Source organism: Myotis daubentonii, chromosome 13, assembly GCF_963259705.1.
Source record: "Myotis daubentonii chromosome 13, mMyoDau2.1, whole genome shotgun sequence".
NCBI classification, from domain to species: domain Eukaryota; kingdom Metazoa; phylum Chordata; class Mammalia; order Chiroptera; family Vespertilionidae; genus Myotis; species Myotis daubentonii.
This window is the reverse complement of record NC_081852.1, coordinates 23,377,995-23,398,260: the sequence shown is the minus strand read 5'-3', so window position 1 is coordinate 23,398,260 and position 20,266 is coordinate 23,377,995. Positions and strand designations below refer to the sequence as shown.

Below are 20,266 nucleotides of genomic sequence, written 5' to 3'. Positions count from 1 at the left end.
GTGTTAGTATTTATTTTATGCTGAATTTACTCCTAGGTCATATGTTTCTGTTTCTTCAATTTCTTCTGGGAAATCTCTTTCTTCTGTGCACCCTCCTCCTCTGGTTTAGGGACAATCTGCTCCTTTTCAGTAGGATCGTCTCCAGGTGGCAGGGAGAGTTCATGAAGGGGTTAATCTGCCCGTGAGCTCTGTTAAGTTTACTCTGCATCTTGGCGGCTTTATTCCCCTGGATGTGCTCAGTGACCAGAGAGGCTACATCTACATCCTTAAGTCCAGCATCGCCGATGCTCTGCATTTTTAAGCATGTGCAGCAAAAATTCACCACTGTTTTTAGGCCATTGACCATGTGTCCAGCCCCACTGTTTGGCTTGGGCACTCGCCATTGTAATGATCAGATGGCACATATTGAAAGTGCCACTCTGCCCAGCTGGTGTGGCTCAATGGTTGAGCCTCAGCCCATGAACCTGGAGGCCACGGGTTCGGTTCCTAATCAGGGCACATGACCAGGTTGCAGGCTTGATCCCCAGTGGGGGTGTGCAGGGGTGGCTGATCGATGATTCTTTCTCATCCTAGATGTTTCTATCTCTTCCTCTCCCTTCCTCTCTCTGAAATCAATAAAATCATTTTTTTTTAAATGACATCCTTCAGATACTTAGTGGATTTTTGGATATGCATTCCCTTGATGACCTGGGCAGTTTCACAAGTGTTCTTAAAGTGAACACAAAGATTGGAACATCTTGATTTGCATGACTTCGTGGGGTTTTCTAAGTGACTACCAATCACCTCTGACCACCTTCCAGTGTTAACACTTACACATACATGTTGAACATTGTTTTCACAATATAATTTTAAACCCTGCTATTTTGAAAAGGAAATTTCTTTTAAAAGTATCACCTTCCCAGTTTGAAAAACCACCATAATCCAGATTTTAAGTGGTTTGCCCTCACCCAAGCACAAACTGGTTTTCATTTTCTCTTTAGCTTCTTAAGATTTAAGCAATGAGACTGGTTTTCAAAAACTCCTATGTTTGTTCTTAAGAATACTTTCCTTAGGCAAAATTTAAATTTGTAATGGGATTGTATAACTCAGTGTTTATAGTTTAGTGAACTCAGATGATTTTCCTCTACTTAACTATTAGCCTAGCCATATGTCTTTGTGTGGACCAAATTATATTCCTGTTATTCAATTAAATTATGATGACTGTTAACGTTTCTTTGGCATTTTAATGACATATCAATTGTGTTATAATTAGCTCTAGGTTCATCAAGCAAATGTGTGGTCATTTCTGTGTGACTGATTTCACTCATTTAAATGTTTCTTATTCAGAATTTACCAGTGTAAAATGCTTTTGTTTTAGGCATTGCAATTCCATCTCGAGATATTCTCTATACCACTCTGGGAACTCTGATTAAGGAGAGGAAGATTTATCACACCGGAGAAGGATACTTCATAGTTACTCCTCAGACTTACTTCATCACAAATACAAACTCCCAAGAAAATAAGAGAGTCCGATCAGACGAGAGTCACGAGATACCTGCTTGCATCACGTACCTGGTGAGCGTGGAGAGCTGTGCAGAGTCTGCAGAGTTAGCCAAAGAAAACGCTGCCCCCGCTTCCCATTGTCCGTCTTGCCAGTGTTTCCCTGATGTGTGCTCTCAGGATCCACGGGAACCACCCACTGCCGCAGAAGTGACTAGAAAAGGCCAGAAAGGTCTTGGGGAGTCCAAATCTTTGGCACAGAATCGAGCAGTTTCGGTGTCTGAGGAGAACCATGTCTCTGAGAGCACCAGACCTTTACCGTACCCAAAAGACAGAGACAAAGGCAAGAAGTTTGGCTTTAGCCTCTTCTGGCGCAGTATGTCCAGAAAGGAGAAGTCCAGAACAGAGCACAGCAGCTTCTCTGCCCAGTTCCCACCGGAAGAGTGGCCTGTCCGAGATGAAGATAACTTGGACAATATCCCTCGAGACATTGAACATGAGATAATCAAACGCATTAATCCCGTTCTGACTGTTGACAACTTAATCAAACATACCATCCTAATGCAAAAATACGAAGAACAGAAAAAATTCAACAGCCAGGGCACGTCCACTGATATGCTGACACTCGGGCATAAATATCCTTCAAGAGAGGGAGTTAAGAAAAGGCAGGGCCGGTCTGCAAAGCCTCGGAGGCGGGGCCGTTCTCACAGGGATAGACACAAAGCCAGGAGTCAGGGAAGCGAGCCCCGGCCAGCAAGCATTCGACTGGAGAAACGCCCCAAGCTCCCTGCTGCACAGCCGACCCCCAGAATTAAAAGCCCAAATGAAGCAGGAGTTCAGAAACCACTTGGTGAGAACCCATCAGAGCTGGGTTCCCATCTGATTTACAAAAAGCGAATCAGTAACCCTTTCCAGGGTTTGTCTCACCGAAGGAGCCCCATAACCAAAGGGCACAACAGCCAGAAGACCAATGATTTGAAACCCAGCCAGATGAGACCAAAGGGCAAGCCTTTCCAAAGGTCAAGGTCTTTAGATTCCTCACGGGTCCTTGAGGGGGAGGCCAAACAGCCATGGGCTGAACAATGTAATGATAAGCCGAGGGCAGAATCCATTCCTCTGAGTCACCCTACTGTCAAGCCTGTCAGTGACGATTTTAGAGACCACCTCTTAAATTACTCCCAGTGTAGTGTTTTGCCACATGGTAGTCAACGCTGTTCCTTCAGGGAAAGCATGTTGACATATGATGTGTATGGTAGAGAAAACAAAGTAATCCCTGAAGACCTGAGGGAAAGTTATTCTCACTCCGACATGTTAGGGGAGACAAAAGAAACAGAGCGTGTCCTTCCATCACCGGCTTCCTCCTCTTTAGACCGGGCATCTTCTGCTTGTAGGTTAGTTGACAAAACAGCACACCAATTCCAAAATCTTGGTCTTTTGGATTATCCACGTGGTGCGGACCATTTGAGTCAACCTGAGCGACAAGACAGAGACTCAGAGGAAACCCTGATGAGAAAGGCATTTGTGCAGGAAGCAGAGACGGTGAGCCTAGAAAATGAGGTGCTTTCTGACGATGACCAAGCCTTGTATCAAAGCAAAGTGGAAGATGATGACGGTGCCTGCAGTTCATTATATTTAGATGAGGATGACTTTTCTGAGGAGGATGATTTGTGTCAAATGCTGCCTGGCCACATTCAGTATTCCTTTTCTGGGGGAAGCAAATGGAATCATTTCGGAAAACAAAAGATGGCTGAAAGATCTCTGGCTGAGTACAACAGCAAAATACAGAGGCTTGAGCCTCCGATGCGTAAAGGAAATGAATGCTACACACCTGCGTTGCTCTCTAACCCAGGTGAAAGCCAGAAACCTAATCTCTCTGCTGAAAGCTGTGGCCTCAATTCAGGGACCCAATCCGAATTTAACCATGAAGAGGATCCCAGTGTTGCTGAATGTGTACAGGCCTCAGCATCTGCTGAGGGAAGTATGTTTGATTATTACAGCTCAAGGAAAGCCAGCTCTGAGGCTGAAACCCCACAAGACTTCCTGGGTGACACTGGAAAGAAAGCAGCTTGCTGGTCTCAGAGTGCTCAGAATCAGGAAATGAGAAAACGGTTCACACAAAAGTTAGAACTTTTCAACACTACACATATGCCAGAGATGGCTCAGGATATCCAGCACGAACACAGTCACTTGGAAGGAACGGAAAATCATAGCATGGCAGGAGACAGTGGGATAGATTCTCCACGGTAAGTGCACATGAAAGTGATTAGCAACTATCTCACAGGGTATATTAAAATTAAGAACATATTGAGTTACCTAGTGGGCAACCCCTGAGTTATCTTTTTATAATGATACTCTTCTGCCAGCCTTTATTTTACTGAAAAAAATTATATACAGTTACAATGCAATCTCATATAATAGAGCATATTGTTCATTTTTTGAAGCCATTAAAAAGAGTAATAACAACTAGGAGAAAATTAAATCTGAGTGTTGATGGAATCTATGAAAGACTTAGAAACTACACACAGACTCAACATTACAGTAAACATTTTACTTGGAAGGGGTGAAAGAGGAACTTTTTATTTTTATTGATTTCAGAGAGGAAGGGGGAGGGAGAGAGAGAAACATCAATGATGAGAGAGAATCATCCACTGGCCGCCTCCTGCATGCCTCACACCAGGATCGAGCCCGCAACCCAGGCATCTGCCCTGAATGGGAATTGAACCGTGACCTCCTGGTTCATGGGTCAGTGCTCAACCACTGAGCCACATAGGCTGGGCAGAAATTTAATTTTGTAAAAAATGCTTATGATTAAAAAAACCCCACTTATAATTCTTAAAGACATGAAGAGAAAAAGGGAGGGAAGATAGCATTTGAACATCAACTATGTGCCATATTGACATAAGGATTGGGGGGGGGAGGGCAGAGATCAACTAGATATGGTTGTACCTGTAGGAAGCTTACACTTTAATTTAGTTGAGACCAACAAACAATAAACAGACAGATTGAACTCAAGAACAAAGCATAAACTCTTCCTAACTGCCGAAGAGGTATGGAGTTAAGAGAGATGCGCTGGCCTGGCAGGTATGGCTCAGTGATTGAGCATCAACCTATGAACCAGGAGGTCACGGGTTGATTCCCAGTCAGGGCACATGCCTAGGTTACAGGCTCCATCCCTGGTGTGGGCCATGCAGGAGGCAGATGATCGATGATTCTCATTTTTGATGTTTCTACCTCTCTCTCCCTCTCCCTTCCTCTCTGAAAGAAATAAAAATACATTTTTTAAAAAGTGATGTGCTATCCCGGAGGCTTATTGGAGGGCACATTTTTGAGACATATCGTAATATAACGGACATGTGATGAAGAGGAGGGAAGGTGGGAAAAGGGGACTGTCGGAAGCCAGATGCCTAAGCAGTAATGTGGCTGAAGCAAGGCAGATGTGTTAGATAAACTAACAGAGCTTACAGCCCCAATACGAAAACTCTGGTAACTAGCTCTTCCCTTCCCTATGCCTTCTCAAAAAATAAATTACACAAGATGCTATTGGTTACTTCAGTTGTATAGAATAGTTTTTCAGAAACTTATTTCTGACCAGAATATACTTGATATTGGATTTGAGAACAGATGATGATCAGAAAATATGAACTTCTCGGAAAGCAGCTGTCAAATAATCGAGGTGCGTTTGTGAAGCCTTTAAAATGTCAAGAGTACTTTAGATTTTTAAAGGTTAACTTATTTGATAAGTGTACCTTAGTGTTGGTAAGTGTTACACTGCTACAAAGAAACAAATGACAGTATCATGCTTTGATTCGAAATTCAACCCATTTTGAAGGTAATAATTCTATTTTTAATATTTTTAGGACACAGAGTCTGGCATCTAATAATTCAATCATTCTGGAGGGTCTAAAAAGAAGACAGAATTTTCTGCAGAACTTTGAAGGCACAAAAAGCAGTCAAACACTCACATCCAATCCCTTGCTACAACTAACTCCAGTCATCAATGTTTAATTCTTATTTTTCTTTTGAAAACTTTTGTAAAAATGTACAGCATCATATAGGATGTTTTAATCAACTGAGTATATAAGAATTCTCTAAAACTGAGCGTAAATGTTACTAATCTCATTACATATTTTGTTCTAGTTGCTGCCTTTTTTGACATTTTAAAGCTTTTTTAAAGCTTATTTTACTATGAATTTATTGGACATACATAGTTTGTAATAAAAAATGGACTCCTTTGTCTTCTTCCAAATGTAATTACTTTGAATTTTCATTAGTTTCTCAAATACAGAGGGTGCTAACTTACTACCCAGTGTGCATTTCTCTACCCACACCTAATATTGAGTTCTTATGTTAAGTGGATCTCACCTGATTTCATCACAAAAATCCAGAATATAGTGTTTCAGGGTTGCGAAAATATTTTGTTTACCACTAAAGTCTTATTATTATTTGTTATCTGAAAGAATTTACCCGAAGAGTTGGGTACTTTGCAACAAGAATTCCTACGGCCCAGGATCTTCTCTGTGACTAGCTTGAATATGAACAGATAGCTTCACATTGTGACTGACTGGCAATGTCCAAAATACCTGTGGCAATAAGCACCTGGCTCTACTCTTTCTCTGTTTCCTCCCACATTTGAGGCTCTCTCTATAGCATGGCAGTGAGAAGTCGGGATGTTCTCAGATGGCGTGGGGATAGAAGGGAGGCAGAATGGTTGCAAATGGCTTGTGAGTAAAGGGGAGGTTCTGAATTAGAGATTTAGAGAAGAGAAACCATTTGATCCATTTCCACTCATAGTAAGACCTACATAACTTTGCCAGATTTTTTTTCTGGAAGGCCTTTTCAGACCAAGCAGTGGAATGGTCAATTCTCTTGAGTTTGGGGAACGTGGAGCAGTCAAGACAGGTTTTATGTAGATGCTAATGCTGACTTATGGTTGAGGAAGTTTCTTTTAAGAGGTTTCTACAGGTTGCCAAGGCCTTAGATCACAAGGATAACTGAATAATTGGAAAGTGCCTCTTTCCAACTCTCACTGGCCTGGGAGCAGTGAAGGCCAGATGAAGCTCAGCACTGTGGAGCGCTGCCTCCAGGCCCGGTGGAGAGGAGGGGAAATCAGATATGCTACTTTGTTGTGCAGTGGGTGGACCACTCAGTCCTGACTACTGATTTTCAATAGGCCCTAACCAATCTATCCAAGATAAGCTGTGGTCACAATGACATTTGAAACTCTGGGCAAAGTACCAAGAAGGGTAATCTGGGTAGAAAAACCTTGTGAGGAGGCATTGTTTTAAGGATTCTTATAAAGAGCTTGGAATTAGCAACAGTGAATGGAAGTTGGGAGATTTAGCTCAATATGAAGAATGTCTATTAGTCAAAACTATCTATAGATGAAATAAGCAGCTTTGTAAATGAATGAATTTAGGGCATTATTTAGGGCATTCTTGTAGAGGCTTGGTGATCCCTTCACTGATAACATTGCGTAGGTATTTCCAGTACTTAGTTTAACAGGATGGTTGAACTAGACGATTTTGAAGATTCCTTTCAACAATAAGATTTTTGCTTCAGTGAGGGTTATATGTCAAATATATCTCAATTTTAAAAAAAGATTCAGTGTGGATCCTGCAAAATACTGAACTCATGTAAAATTTTTAAAAAAATATATATATTCTTATTGATTTCAGAGAGGGAGAGAGAGAGAGAGAGAGACATCAATGATGAGAGAGTATCATTGATTGGCTGCCTCCTGCACGTCCCCTACTAGGGATCAAGCCCACGACCCAGCATGTGCCCTTGACTAGAATCAAACCTGGGACCCTTCAGTCCACAGGCCGACACTCTATCCCCTGAGCCAAACCAGCTAGGGCTCATGTAAGATTCCTGAGTATTGCTTTCAGTTCTCCATTTCTGCATCTATCCCTGCCAATCCTTGGAAAAAGGAGCGCCAACAACTCTGTTCTTTGATTTTGGACCTGGACAAGTTTCTTAGAGTGATGAATCCAAAGTCTTTTGTGATCTAATCACAACTAGGAATCACTGAAAGCCATCTAAATTTGACACTAGTGGTAGATGCATTATAACATTTGAAATGTATTAAATGGAGCCTATTATGAAACCAATAAACTTCCCTTCTATTAAACACAACATATGAGTACAAAAGATGGGTATATGTGTTATTAAATAGTTCTTTGGGAGATTATTTTCTAGTGACTTGCATTTTCCTCAATATTAATTTTTGTATGTGGAGATTTTATTTCTTGATTTGCCTTGCCCATTGCAGTCTATTCTCTAATGAGAAAACTGGTCTCTTGAGGCAGCATGATGACATGAGCTTAGGAGAAAGACAAGTTTGAGTCTCAATTGGAATTCTTGGTAGCCATGTGATGAAGTTACCAAACTTCTCTGATTTAGTTTTCTCATCTGTAAAAGGAATATAGTAATGATACCTATGCTACAGATTGTTGTCAGATTGGAAGATAATCTATGGAAAGTGCCCAATACAGCAGGCACCTAATATTGTTAAAAATATGTGTATAATTCTATATACTCACCAAACTTGTCTGATAGGTAAATACATGGCCTACTATACAGGTCCCCTGTTTTTGCCAGGTTGTCTGGAGTTCCTCCAATTAGATTCAATTTAGGTAAAGATTATAGAAAGTATCATCAATCAAAATCTAGATATGCCTGGGGAAGGTATTATGCTTTTGGCTAAGAAGGTTGTTTGTTTTTATTGATTTTAGGGGAGAGAGAGAGAGAGAGAGAGAGAGAGAGAGAGAGAGAGAGAAGAGTGAAACATTGATTGGTTGCCTTCTCTGCACACCCTGACTGGGGACCCAACCTGCAACCTGGGCGTATGCCCTGACCAGGAATCAAACTGGTGACCTTTCAGTGCACAGGACAACATTCCAACCGAGCCACCCAGCCAGGGCGCTATTTTCTTTTTTAATTTTATTTTTCAATTACAGTTTAAATTCAATGTTATTTTGTATTCATTTAAGGTTTACAGCATAGTGGTTAATCATATACTTTACAAAGTGTTCCCCCTGATAGTTCCAGTAGCCACCTGGTACCATACCTAGTTATTTCAATATTGTTGACTATGTTCCCTGTGAGGTGCTTTACATCCCCATGACTACGAATCCTCCCATTTGAAACCTTATAGATTTCTTAGAAGGTTCCTTCTTTATCAGAAGGAGCTTCCATTTCTTGGGAATGGTGCCCTCTTCTGGGATGTGAGGTGACTACTCCCACTACTTGATTCAAAATGTGTATATAGTAATTGACTAAAGAAACAGTAAAACCTCTATCCAAAGAAATTTAAAAATATTTTCAATTAGAATTAGGAGTTAGATACATAAGTATACCTGTGATAAATATGTTCAAAGCTGTCTCCAATGTTTTTTGTTTGTTTGACTCAGTACAGAGGTTTTCTGATTGTTTTTTTTACACTTATCATGCCATGAATACATAGGGAATGGATTCGAGCAGCTCAGGTTTCTTTCCATTGATTCTCACAAAGTGTGCTTCTCTGGGTGGAGCAGGCTGAAGCTTCAATTAAACCCAGGTACCTTTCTCTCTGGCTTCCTTCTTTTTCTAATCGTTTTCCTTCACACGTTTCAGGGAGCTATCTCGGCTCTTAGAGTGCTTAATATGCTCAATACATATATTAATTCTCCTGGCAAGGATCTTGCCCTTGTTTATTCACAACAATGCCCACTGCATACTGGGTGACATTGTCGACTGCTCCAGTGTTGCCATGGCAACATTTATGGGGCATTCCTTTATGAACAGTGCCCCTTCCCTTGATGACTACATCATTTTCCTTGTAGATTCGCATGCATGTGGCTAAAGGAACACCACCATGTTTTCTAAAAGGCCTAGAGAACATATAGCGGGTGCCTCTCCTCTTTCTCTTTGTGTTGGTCATTTTGGCAAGTTACTGAAAGATGGTTACAGCCAATGCTTTCAAAACCTGTCAAAACCTGAAGCTAGAGGTATAAATGTAAGCATCATCTGTGTAGTACTGCTATGTCATCTTATCCTTCTAAATTCCCTGTGCTATCAGTAGGGAAGGCATTTTTGTCTGCACATTACTAACCAAGAACAGGTTTTAAGAGTGGAGTTGGCCAGGGTCATGTGGCTAGCAATGGCAGAAATATCCCTCCTGCTCCCTCTTTCATTTTCTCCTTACTTCTTAGTACTCAACACTCTGACTCCAGTGTCTCTTGATCAATTTATAACTGCCCCTTAAACTATTTTCAGTGTCACAATATTTAAAAATGATAGCTCAATTTTTCTTGTTATATAAAATTGACATGCAGATGCAAAATGATGGCTCTTTTTACCTCCTATTTTCTAAATATGGAGTAAAAATCTAGCCCTGTAAGTTTGAGAATGACCAGAGGGAGGCAAATTTATAGTCATCTTGTTTATATCTTAAGGTCATAAGCCAAAGGCAAGGGAAATCTTTATAGAACCTTGGAGCACAGCAATAGATGAGGCTCCCCAATTCTTAAATTTTAAGAAAGAACTATCAATGACTGGTAAGATATTTGGAAAATAAAGATGTCCTAATAAGATTATATTTTTAATTACTTGTGAATTTTAATTATGCTACTCCTTCATACTCCTGCCCCCCAAATTTCATCTCTTGAAATTTATATAAATCTCTTGAAATTTATAGAGGGACCAAACAAAAATTCTCCATGCCTTCATTCTCAAGTTTCCTAGTTGATACGCATTGAGCGCACATATGTAGTAGTATCTCCACCCTCGCCTCCGCTTTTTTTTTTCCAGCTAAGCCACAGCTTGGTCAAGTTACTTATGACTTGGTTTAACTTGCACACATTTTTATACTCCACCTGACATAAACAGCAGTCAGATATCTGATTCAATGAATTTGGGGCTCAGAAAGGCAAGGTTTGCAGAGAATTCTAAGTCACAGAAGGTCATTCTGAAGAACACCTCTCTCTTGCATAGGGAGAAGTGCAGTCCTTCCCTTTTATAGATCTGCTGTGTGACCTTTGGCATAAAAATAAGGCCAAAAATCGTCATAAGGAGGTTTTAAAAACTTCACCTGTGTTTGCTCTTCAACCAGAACATAGTAACATTGGTTCCCTTTACCCCAATTTTATATGTGTGACATTCTTGACCACATCCACTCCATGTTGTAGGGCCATGAACTTTACCATGGCAGAATGGGGTGGGATAAAAGGATTCAGAAAACATACACACACACACAGATTTAGAGATGCACAGCCATTCCCACAGTTTAGGGAGAGATGCATTTCCCCACAGATTTAACATCTGTGGTTCCAGCTACTCAGGACCAATCCCCACACTCCATGCCGTAGGTAGTAATGTGTCGTTTTGCTGAAACCGAAGTCTGATGCTCAGGTTACCAGGCTGGTGGGGCTGGACACGGCCAGGTGGTCTGGGAAGTGCTCCTGCACCTGCATCCCAATTTGGGTTCTTGTTCTCCATTCAAGAGCAGCTCTATGCGAGGCAGCCTGAGAGGGCTCGGGGAACAGGTGGCTCCGGCGAGGCGGCTCGGCTTCCGGTGGCCATGTAGCTGAGCTCTCGGCTCGGCTCGGGGTCCTCCTTGGCTGCCATCGCCGTGCCCGAGCGCGGAGTGTCGGCTCGGGGGAGAGCCTGTCTTCACGCCCTCGGCGCTCCCTCCACGGCCGAGCTCGCTGGCTTGCCCGTGAGGGTGTCCCGGCCGAGCAGTCTCGAGGGGGGAGGGGAGGCCATGTTGTCCTGACCGACTCCCCGGAACCGGGCAGAGCGGCTGGGAGAGGCTACGGAGCCGCGGTCTCCGCCGCCGTCGGTGCTTCCTCGACGAGGCCGTTCGGAGGTCGCCACGCTTCCCCGGTGCTCCGGCCTGAGGACACCCGAGCGAGGAGTTGGCCCCAGTGAGAGGGCCCGATCCCTGGGGGCCGCTCCTCCCAACGGCGAAGAGGACGGACGACCTGCTTTGCAAGCTGCTCGATCGATCGGGGACTCGGGAGCGGGGAAGACCTGCGTCCTTTTCCGCTTTTCCGACGATGCCTTCAATACCACCTTTATTTCCACCATCGGAATCGACTAAGATCAAAACTGTTGAATTACAAGGAAAGACGATCAAGCCACAGACATGGGAGACAGCAGGCCTGGAGCAATTTCACACCATCACAACTTCCTACTGCAGAGGGGCAATGGGTATTAGGCTAGTATGTGACATCACCAATGGTCAAAGTTTTGACAACATCGGCAGATGGCTTAGAAACATAGATGAGCATGCCCATGAAGATGGGGAAAGCATGTTACTAGGAAACATGTGTGATATGGACGATAAAAGAGTTGTACCTAAGGGACAAGGAGAACCGATGGCAAGGGAGCACGGTATTAGGTTTTTTGAGACGAGTGCAAAAGCAAGTGTGAACATTGAAAAGGCCTTTCTCACATTAGCTGAAGATATCCTTCCAAAGACCCCGGTAGAAGAGCCCAGCAGTGAAAATGAGGCGCGACAGGCTGGAAGAGCACATGCTGCTGAGCGCTCTCCGGTTCCGGCAGTGGCCATCCACCGCCCTGTGTTCTCTTCTTGCTGCAAAATAAACCACTCTGTCCATTTTTAACTCTGAACAGATATTTTTGTTCCTCATCTTAACGATCCAAGCCACCTGTTTTATTTGTTCTTTCATCTGTAACTGCTTGCTGACTTTATAATTTTCTTAAAACAAAAAAAAAATGTATAGAAAAAAAAAGAGTAGCTATATGCTAAGGAATTAATCCTTCGCAATATCAAAAGGTTTCCAGTTTCGCATTAGGTTGTATATAATTCAGGGGCAGTTAATCCCCATCGGTAATATAAAGTCCTTTTATTCACTGCAAATACACGATGTGCCAGACATTTAGGCTTGTTTTCTCTCCAAGTTTCTCCTCCTTATTACATATTCCGTTTCATGAGAGCAGCCCTCCCCGAAACGCTTTGCGAAGAAACTCGAAGCTTTCAGGTCGCTGTGGCCGAAGGCACCGTCTCGGTCGCATTCAGATGAGTTCTCTAGTCGTGACCGCCACCAACCGATTGTGTGACCGGACGGTACATCCCTTCCCCGTGTCCTCTGTTTCAAATACGGACTATGAGCCAAGGACCAACTTCCTGACAAAAGCTTAGGACTTGCGGGACCATTGTCCTGTCCAGGTCTTCACTTCAAGCCCACCGGGCCCCTTCCCACCAACGCCGGGCCGCAGGCCTCGCGCGAAGCCTTCGGACCTTAACGCTTCACCCCGCAATAGGCGGGGCCGAGACCGGCAGCTTCCGGCGGCGAATGGCGGGGCGGCACGTGGCGCGCCGTCTAGCCCGGCACGGGGCCGTCCACGCGCCAGCCCGCCGCGCGCGGGGAGCTCTCGGCCGGGGCAGCGGCGCTTCCTAGTCCCTAGTCCCCGCACTGTATGCTGGGAAGTCCTGAAGCGTCTCCTGGGTGCCGAGGAGGAAAGTTCGGGGTGGGGGAGGGGGAGGGAGAGGAAATCCCCCCACCATTTCCCCCCCCACCATTTTTATGTTAATAAGCTCGCGCGTCCTTTATGCAGATTGGCCAGGTTGTGACTCTTAGAAGCCAATCATTTCAGAACGAGGGTGGGCCAATCGAGATTGCTCACAGTCATTGGTCGGAGATTGAGACGCATGGGAAGAGTTTAAACCAAGAGTATCCGGGATTACTTCCCCCCTCTCCCCACCCGCGCTGTGCGGTGCGTGTCCCGGAAGTGACGCACAGCTTTGGTCCGGCGACCGCCCTGCCCCCGTTTCCTTTCACTCTGTCGCTAGCGGTAGGTGGTTGTGGCCACCGTGCCCAGAGGGAGGCGGCGGCGACCAATGATGCCTGGGAAACTACTCTGGGGAGACATCATGGAGCTGGAGGCACCCTTGGAGGACACCGAGAGCCAGGAGAGGCAAAAGGTGCGCTGAAGATGGGCCGCGCCTCCTTTGGGGCTGCGCCGGCTTGGGCGGGGAGGGGAGCTGTCCCTGATAGCCTGTCACGACCGGGTCACAGCATCCGAGGGCCGCCCCTCGCGCAGCCCTGGTTCCCCGGAGGCCGCTCCAGGACCATTCCTACCTCCACGCCCCCACCGGGAGAAGGGCGGCACTGGGCTTTGGCCGGGCACTCGGCTTTGGTTCTTCAGCCCTTCCCGTCGGCGCCTCCGAGATGGGCAGATTTAAGCAGAGTTAAGCTCCCGTCGACGCGGAATCTGCCCTTTCCTCCTCCTCCTTAAGCAGCCAGGCTTGTCATTTGCTTCTTGTTGGCCGTCTTAGAAAATGATTAAGAAAACCGATTGCCTTGAATGCGTGTTGCTTCTCCGTCACCCCGATCTGTGTACGGGAATGTTGGGGGGAGCGGCCTGAGGTTTACAGACCTCCATAGCTAATCATGAGAGGCTTAGGGAAGAGTCTCACCGCCAGCGTCGCCAGGATTTGGCTGTGATGGAGCCCCTGTGGGTTCTGTTATGAGTAGCCTTTACTGTTAGTATTTTCATTCATTTCACAAGTACTTATTGAGCCTGATTTGTGCCAGACTCTCTGCTGGGTGGGCACCAAGGAGTTTCCATCAGCCCCTCCTCTCAAGGAACCGGTAGAATCGTAGAGACCACCGACCCCTCCGCCCAGCTCCTCCGAAGAATGAGAGTTGGAGAACACAGCTGAGAAAAAGGCTGACATTTGACAAAAGAATGACTGTGTTCTGTGTAGCCCCAGAGAGCAGAACCGTATCACCTTCCGACCTTATCACCAGGGTAAGCTTGCCATTCTAGCCAAGCAGTCTTTTTTTTTCATTGTACTAAAATATACACACAAAATTTACCATTTTAGCTATTTTAAACCACGGTGTTGCAGTATTAAGCACATTCACATTGTTCTGCAGCCATCACCACCCTTCATCTCCAGGACTTTTTCATCCTTGTAAACCGAAACTCTGTGCCCATTAGACACCAGCTCCCCCTTGCCTCCTCTCTCCAGCCCCTCATACCTCATGTAAGTGGAATCATCTAGCAGTGATTTTAATTTTGGCTCCTCCTGAAATACTTGTTTCTCTTTTTACCATCAAATCCTACCCATCTGTTGAGGTTTAGTTATGTTCTAACCACTCCGGTGTGTGCAGATAATGTTATCCTCCTTTTAGGTCTTGTTCCAGGGCTATCTTTGTCATTCGATTGCCATTTATTATTGCACTTCCTTGTACAGTTAGCTCATTTTTCCTATGTATATCTTCCCCAAATGCTTCCCAAAGATTCTGGAGGGAAATGACTATGTATTTGTCCATTATATTTCACTGTATTCTTGTAAATTGATGGCTTTCACATTGTAGATTCTCCAGAAGTACTTGCTGCCACACTGTAGGTTAAAATGGTAAATTTTATGTTATGTATATTTTAGTACAATTTTTAAAAAATGCTTAGCTGCAATGGCAAGTTTACCTTGGTGTTAAGGTCGGAAGGTGATAAGGTTTTGCTGTCTGGGGCTGTATGATTTGGAAACAGATTGGAGTACCAACTAATAGAAATAGTGCCAAGATAGCTTTGGTTTGGGGTTTGTTGAGCTATGGAGCTGGGCCTTAGGGCCTCAGAATTGTAGTGCAGGCGAGGAAGGAAGCCTGGCAGTGTGTGCTGAAGCCATGACAATGGTATGAAAGTGTACATAGAGAACAGGCTTAAGGAGCATCCACAGAAGAGGAGGAAGAGGAACCACTGAAGGTGGAGGTAAGAGAATGAGGAGGGACTATACAGTGTCTGGGAGCCAAGGAAGCGGAGAGTGTCAGGCACTGTGGATCAGAAGTGGAACAATATATTTCATCGCTGCTGGGCTTGGACCTAGAGGCCTCACTTTACCTTGCTTCAGTTCCCCAAGTGCAGGGCTGAGGAACAATGCAAACTCCAAGGCTGACTCTATAAATAACCTTGTATTTCTATAGAACCTATTGATTTGGGGAGATGTGGGCTAGTTCAGTTAACTGAAGACCGAATGATGTAACATTTAACTGTATATAATTTACGTTAATTTAAAGGTCTATTATTTACAAAGCATTTTCACATATATTACTCAAATTTTCACTGCAGTTCCTATTTCATGGATGAGAAAAATTGTATGTGAAAATGCTTTGTAAAAATTGTGTAAATCATGGTGAAAATTTTGGTGGTAGTAGTTTTTACTATCACTAATCACTAATCATTAATTTTGAATATTTGACCAAGTAATTCTGAAGTGCTAAATTTTCAAATAATTGCTTACTGGCTGCAGATATTAAAACACTGGCCACTAGCCTGGTGTTTTAAAACTAAAGTTGCAGCCCTGGCTGGTTTGGCTCAGTGGATAGAGCATTAGCCTGTGGACTGAAGGGTCCCAGGTTCGATTCTGGTCAAGGGCACATGTCCTTGGTGGCGAGCTTGATCCCTAGTAGGGGGCTTGCAGGAGGCAGTTGATCAGTGATTCGCTCTCGTCATTGATGTTTCTGTCTCTTCCTCTTAGAAATCAATAAAAATATATTTTTAAAAAACAACAAACTAAAGTTGCAGCATAGACCTTTATAAATGGTTCTAGTTACTAAATTTTTAAAACTTTTTACTTTCTAGGATTACTAATACATTGTTTTTCCACGGGAGTATAACAGTTGGAGTTTTACATGAATTATATAGTTTTGTTTTATTTGTTTTTTTAATTTTTATTTATTTATTTTTAAAAAATATATCTTTATTGATTTCAGGAGAGAGGGAGAGAGAGATAGAAACATCAGTGATGAGACTCACTGCACGCCCCCCCACTGGGGATCGAGCCCACAACCTGGGCATGTGCCCTTGACCCTAATCGAACATAGGACCCCTCAGTCCGCAGGCCAATGCTCTATCCACTGAGCCAAACCGGCCAGGGCTATTTTTTTCTTTTTCTTTTTTCTTTTTTTGTTAATCCTCACCCGAGGATATTTTTCCATTGATTTTAAGGGTGAGTGGAAGAGAGAGGGAAAGACAGAGAGAAACACATAGATTGGTTGCCTCTTGCAGGAGCCCTGACCAGGGTTGGGGGGCCAGGGGAGGAGCCTGCAACTAAGGTACATGCCCTTGACTAGAATCGAACCCGGGGCCCTTTGGTCTGCAGGCCGACGCTCTAGCCCAGTGATGATGAACCTATGACACGTGTGTCAGAGGTGACACGCGAACTCATTTTTTTGGTTGATTTTTCTTTGTTAAATGGCATTTAAATATATAAAATAAATATCAAAAATATAAATCTTTGTTTTACTGTGGTTGCAAATATAAAAAAATTTCTATATGTGACACGGCACCAGAGTTAAGTTAGGGTTTTTCAAAATGCTGACACACCGAGCTCAAAAGGTTCGCCATCACTGCTCTAGCCACTGAACCAGACGGGTAAGGGCTGATTTGTATTTTCTTTAAGCTGTTATTTATCAAAGTTCAGAGAGGAAGCATGACATAAAAAAAAATCATGGGTTTTCAAGTCAGATGGGTCTTGATTTCTAGCACTTCCACTTGCAGGAAATTCCACATGTGGGTCTTTAGCAAGTTACTGACCTCTAAGAACTCTGTTTCCTCATCTGTAAAATGGTAAAAATAATACAGGTTCGTTATCCCTTATCCAAAATCCCTGGGCTAGATGTGTTTTGGAATTCAGAATTCTGGGGATTTTTAGAAGGGCAACACCCCAGAAGGGTTTTTGGGCCACCAATCTATAATCAAACACCTTAATATTAAATATGAATATTCATTCTAATATAAATAAGAATTATAAATAGCCTCCCATTAGTTCAAGTCCAATTTTGCCACCAAATGAGTTCAGGTCAGGTAAGGTTTTGTCTCCAAATAAGTTACAAAAAAACTTTCGGTTTTCAGAGCTTTATGGATATTGGAATTTCGGATAAGGGATTATGGACCTGTACTTCCCTTATAGGGTTGTTATGAAGATTTAAACAAGATAAGCCGAAAACACATTACACAATGCTGGGTAGGTACTCAATAAGTATTAATATTTTTTTCTCTTGGAGATATTAGAAGTTTTTGTGTTTTAATTTATAAATCTTGGGTTTTCATTCTTTTTTCTGCAAAAGAGTTATTTTAATTTCCTTTAAATCTAATGATGGGATTAGAGCCCTGGCCGGTTTGGCTCAGTGGATAGAGCGTCGGCCTGCAGACTGCAGGGTCCTGGGTTCCATTCAGGTCAAGGGCACATGCCTGGGTTGGGGGCTTAATCCCCAGTGGGGGGCATGCAGGAGGTAGCTGATCGATGATTCTCTCTCATCATTGATGTTTCTATCTCTCTCTACCTCTCCCTTCCTCTCTGAAATCAATAAAAACATTTTTTTAAAAGCATTGATAGAACACATTAATCTTTAAAAAAATAGTGATGTGATTAGAGAGGGGCTAGAGGCCAAGTCTTGAAAATGTAAAAGAAGAGAAAAAGCAATAGATGAGGCTAAGGCCTGGCATAAGAAACCAGCTGGATGTCTGCCAGGTTACTTTTCAAGATAAAGGTATGTTGAGCTTTGCTGGTTGAGGAGTCATGCTCCAACTTCTTAGAGAAGAGCTTTTGACTCTCTGTCACTGCTGCTTTGTTTTTTTCACAGAGTGATCGAAGGAAGTCAAGGCACCATTATGACTCAGATGAGAAATCAGAAACAAGAGAAAATGGTGTTGCAGATGACCTGGATGCTCCCAAGTCCAAAAAAGCTAAAATGAAAGAGAAGTTAAATGGAGACACTGAAGAAGGATATAATACACTTTCAAATGAGTTTTCTAAGTCTCATAAGTCAAGAAGAAAAGATCTGTCAAATGGAGATATTGATGAATGTGAAAAAAAATCAAAGCGAGTATCATCCTTAGATAGTTCTACTCATAAGTCAAGTGATAATAAACTAGAGGAGGTATGGATGCTTTTTGTCTTGCATTTGACATTATCCTTGAAGTACAGGCTTGTTGGATTGATTAGACGAATTAGAATTGATTTTATAATATTTTCTGCTTAGTATTCAGTACTCTGTTGGACCTGGGAATCTCTGCAGCCGAAACCTGAGCCTTTTTTCCTTTGTCCCCTGTTTCTTTTAAGGTATTGCCTCTTTGGGGCGGAGGTGGGGGATGGTCACATTTAAACCTTCCCTGTACATTTGGGTTCGTAAACAGTTTTTCCAAATTGCTTATTGATGGTCACATACTTGCATTCCTTATGGTTATTTTGGACCCTACTAGTACTCATGAATTGACTTCTGACCTCCTGAAATAAGGTACATAAGCCCTCTTGACTTTGTGTGTTTTACCTTCTGCTTTTTCTGCTTCTATAACAATAGCAACTTTAAATGATCTTTAAGTCTTTGAAATTCAATCTTAAAGCTGCATTTTTAAAAAGGAATGAAACATATAAAAATGATCTGAAAAAAATCTGTTCTCTTGAATATTTTGGGGGAAGTGTAGAAAACATGTTTAGTATAGAATCTTATATACTATGCTTTTGCCCAGTATTTGTTACAATAGATATTTTCTTGCATAGAATTTGTTCAGTTTGTTTTTGCAGTTTTTCTCTACCAGAGTTCATAGATTTTTCTAGGTATCATAAATTGTCAGTGATGCTTAGAAAGATGTTTAGAAAGAAACAGCTTTGATATTCTTAATAATTCTTGGTAATTAATAATTCTTTAAAATTTTTTAATCTGATAGTTGCTAATATAAATACATTTGAGCTTAATTTAATATGTAATCTTTGAGGAGCTTTGGGAATAGATGTTGAGTCTTTGTCTTACAATATGGTGGGTTTTTTTATTTGTGAATTTGCTATTGGTCAGGAAGCATATATATTATAGATTGATTAAATAAGGCCCTACAAATCTGTATTGCTAGCAATGGACTGTACAAGTTGCTCACTCTATTGGGATTTTGCCTGGTACAATGATGCTCTGTATTATAATAGACTTTCTAAGGAGATAATTATGATGTGTGCAGAAATGTATGAATAAGTACTCTTTTTTAAAAAAATATATTTTATTGATTTTTTACAGAGAGGAAGGGAGAGAAATGGAGAGTTAGAAACATCAATGGGAGAGAAACATCGATCAGCCGCCTCCTGCACATCTCCTACTGGGGATGTGCCCGCAACCCAAGTACATGCCCTTGACCGGAATCGAACCTGGGACCTTTCAGTCCGCAGGCCGACGCTCTATCCACTGAGCCAAACCGGTTTCGGCATGAATAAGTACTCTTAATACAGGGACATTGTTGATAATAGCCAAAATTTAAACATCCTAAGTGTCTGATAGTGGGCAATTGGCTTAAAAAAATATGCTATATCCATGCAATAGCATACGTCTATCCTAAAGGTCAGAGAAGAATGTTAAAAAGGCATTTAGTGTATCATAGTAAATGGGGGGGAAAAAAGCAGATAACACAACAGTGTATACAGTATTGCTTTGTTTTTACTTTAAAAATTTGTATGTGTATAGAGTGAGGATTGGGAGAATGTCTGTTTCAAATGTGGCTTTAGCTGACCGGATTATAGGTAATTTTTAAATTTCTGTTTATGTATGGTTTCTAATATTTCTACAGTGAAAATGTATTACTTTTGTAATATGTTTTTTCTTTTAATCTTAAAAAAATGACAGCGTTGAGGTTTGCTTAATGACTTACAATTTGAATTTGATATGTCTTTTATCTGATTCCCTATTTGAAAATTGCTATTGTGTGTGGTTCTGGAACTACTTTCTTTAAACACACCAATAATAAAGTTTATGGGTAGCTATATTGTCTTTGTTTTATATACACACTGACTAGT

The 20,266-nt window shown here is 42.5% G+C and overlaps 2 protein-coding genes and 2 pseudogenes across 5 annotated transcripts in view; 3 read left to right on the top strand and 1 right to left on the bottom strand.

The window, feature by feature from the left end:
* The window catches only part of STOX1 (storkhead box 1), a 46,123-nt gene extending 40,293 nt beyond the window's left edge, over nt 1-5,830 (top strand). The window contains exons 3-4 of the mRNA XM_059662525.1: nt 1,358-3,722; nt 5,337-5,830. Coding sequence (XP_059518508.1) covers nt 1,358-3,722; nt 5,337-5,484 — 2,513 coding nt within the window. The 3' untranslated portion in view covers nt 5,485-5,830. The remainder of the gene's footprint in view (nt 1-1,357; nt 3,723-5,336) is intronic.
* Nucleotides 5,831-8,267: 2,437 nt separating this feature from the next.
* Nucleotides 8,268-11,326, bottom strand: LOC132214894 (large ribosomal subunit protein eL21-like; annotated as a pseudogene).
* LOC132214650 (ras-related protein Rab-10-like) lies at nt 10,010-12,086 on the top strand (annotated as a pseudogene).
* A 1,133-nt stretch (nt 12,087-13,219) lies between these two features.
* The window catches only part of DDX50 (DExD-box helicase 50), a 29,893-nt gene continuing 22,846 nt past the window's right edge, over nt 13,220-20,266 (top strand). Inside the window, exons 1-3 of one of the 4 annotated variants that reach the window (XR_009448369.1) lie at nt 13,220-13,408; nt 17,402-17,455; nt 18,075-18,371. Coding sequence is in view for 3 of the 4 variants with exons in the window: in XM_059662521.1 (XP_059518504.1) it covers nt 13,325-13,408; nt 17,402-17,455; nt 18,075-18,371 (435 nt within the window). In the remaining variant the exon portion in view is untranslated. Of the gene's footprint in view, nt 13,409-17,343; nt 17,456-18,074; nt 18,372-20,266 lie in introns of all 4 variants that reach the window. The other 3 variants (XM_059662521.1, XM_059662523.1, XM_059662522.1) reach the window with 3 other exon arrangements.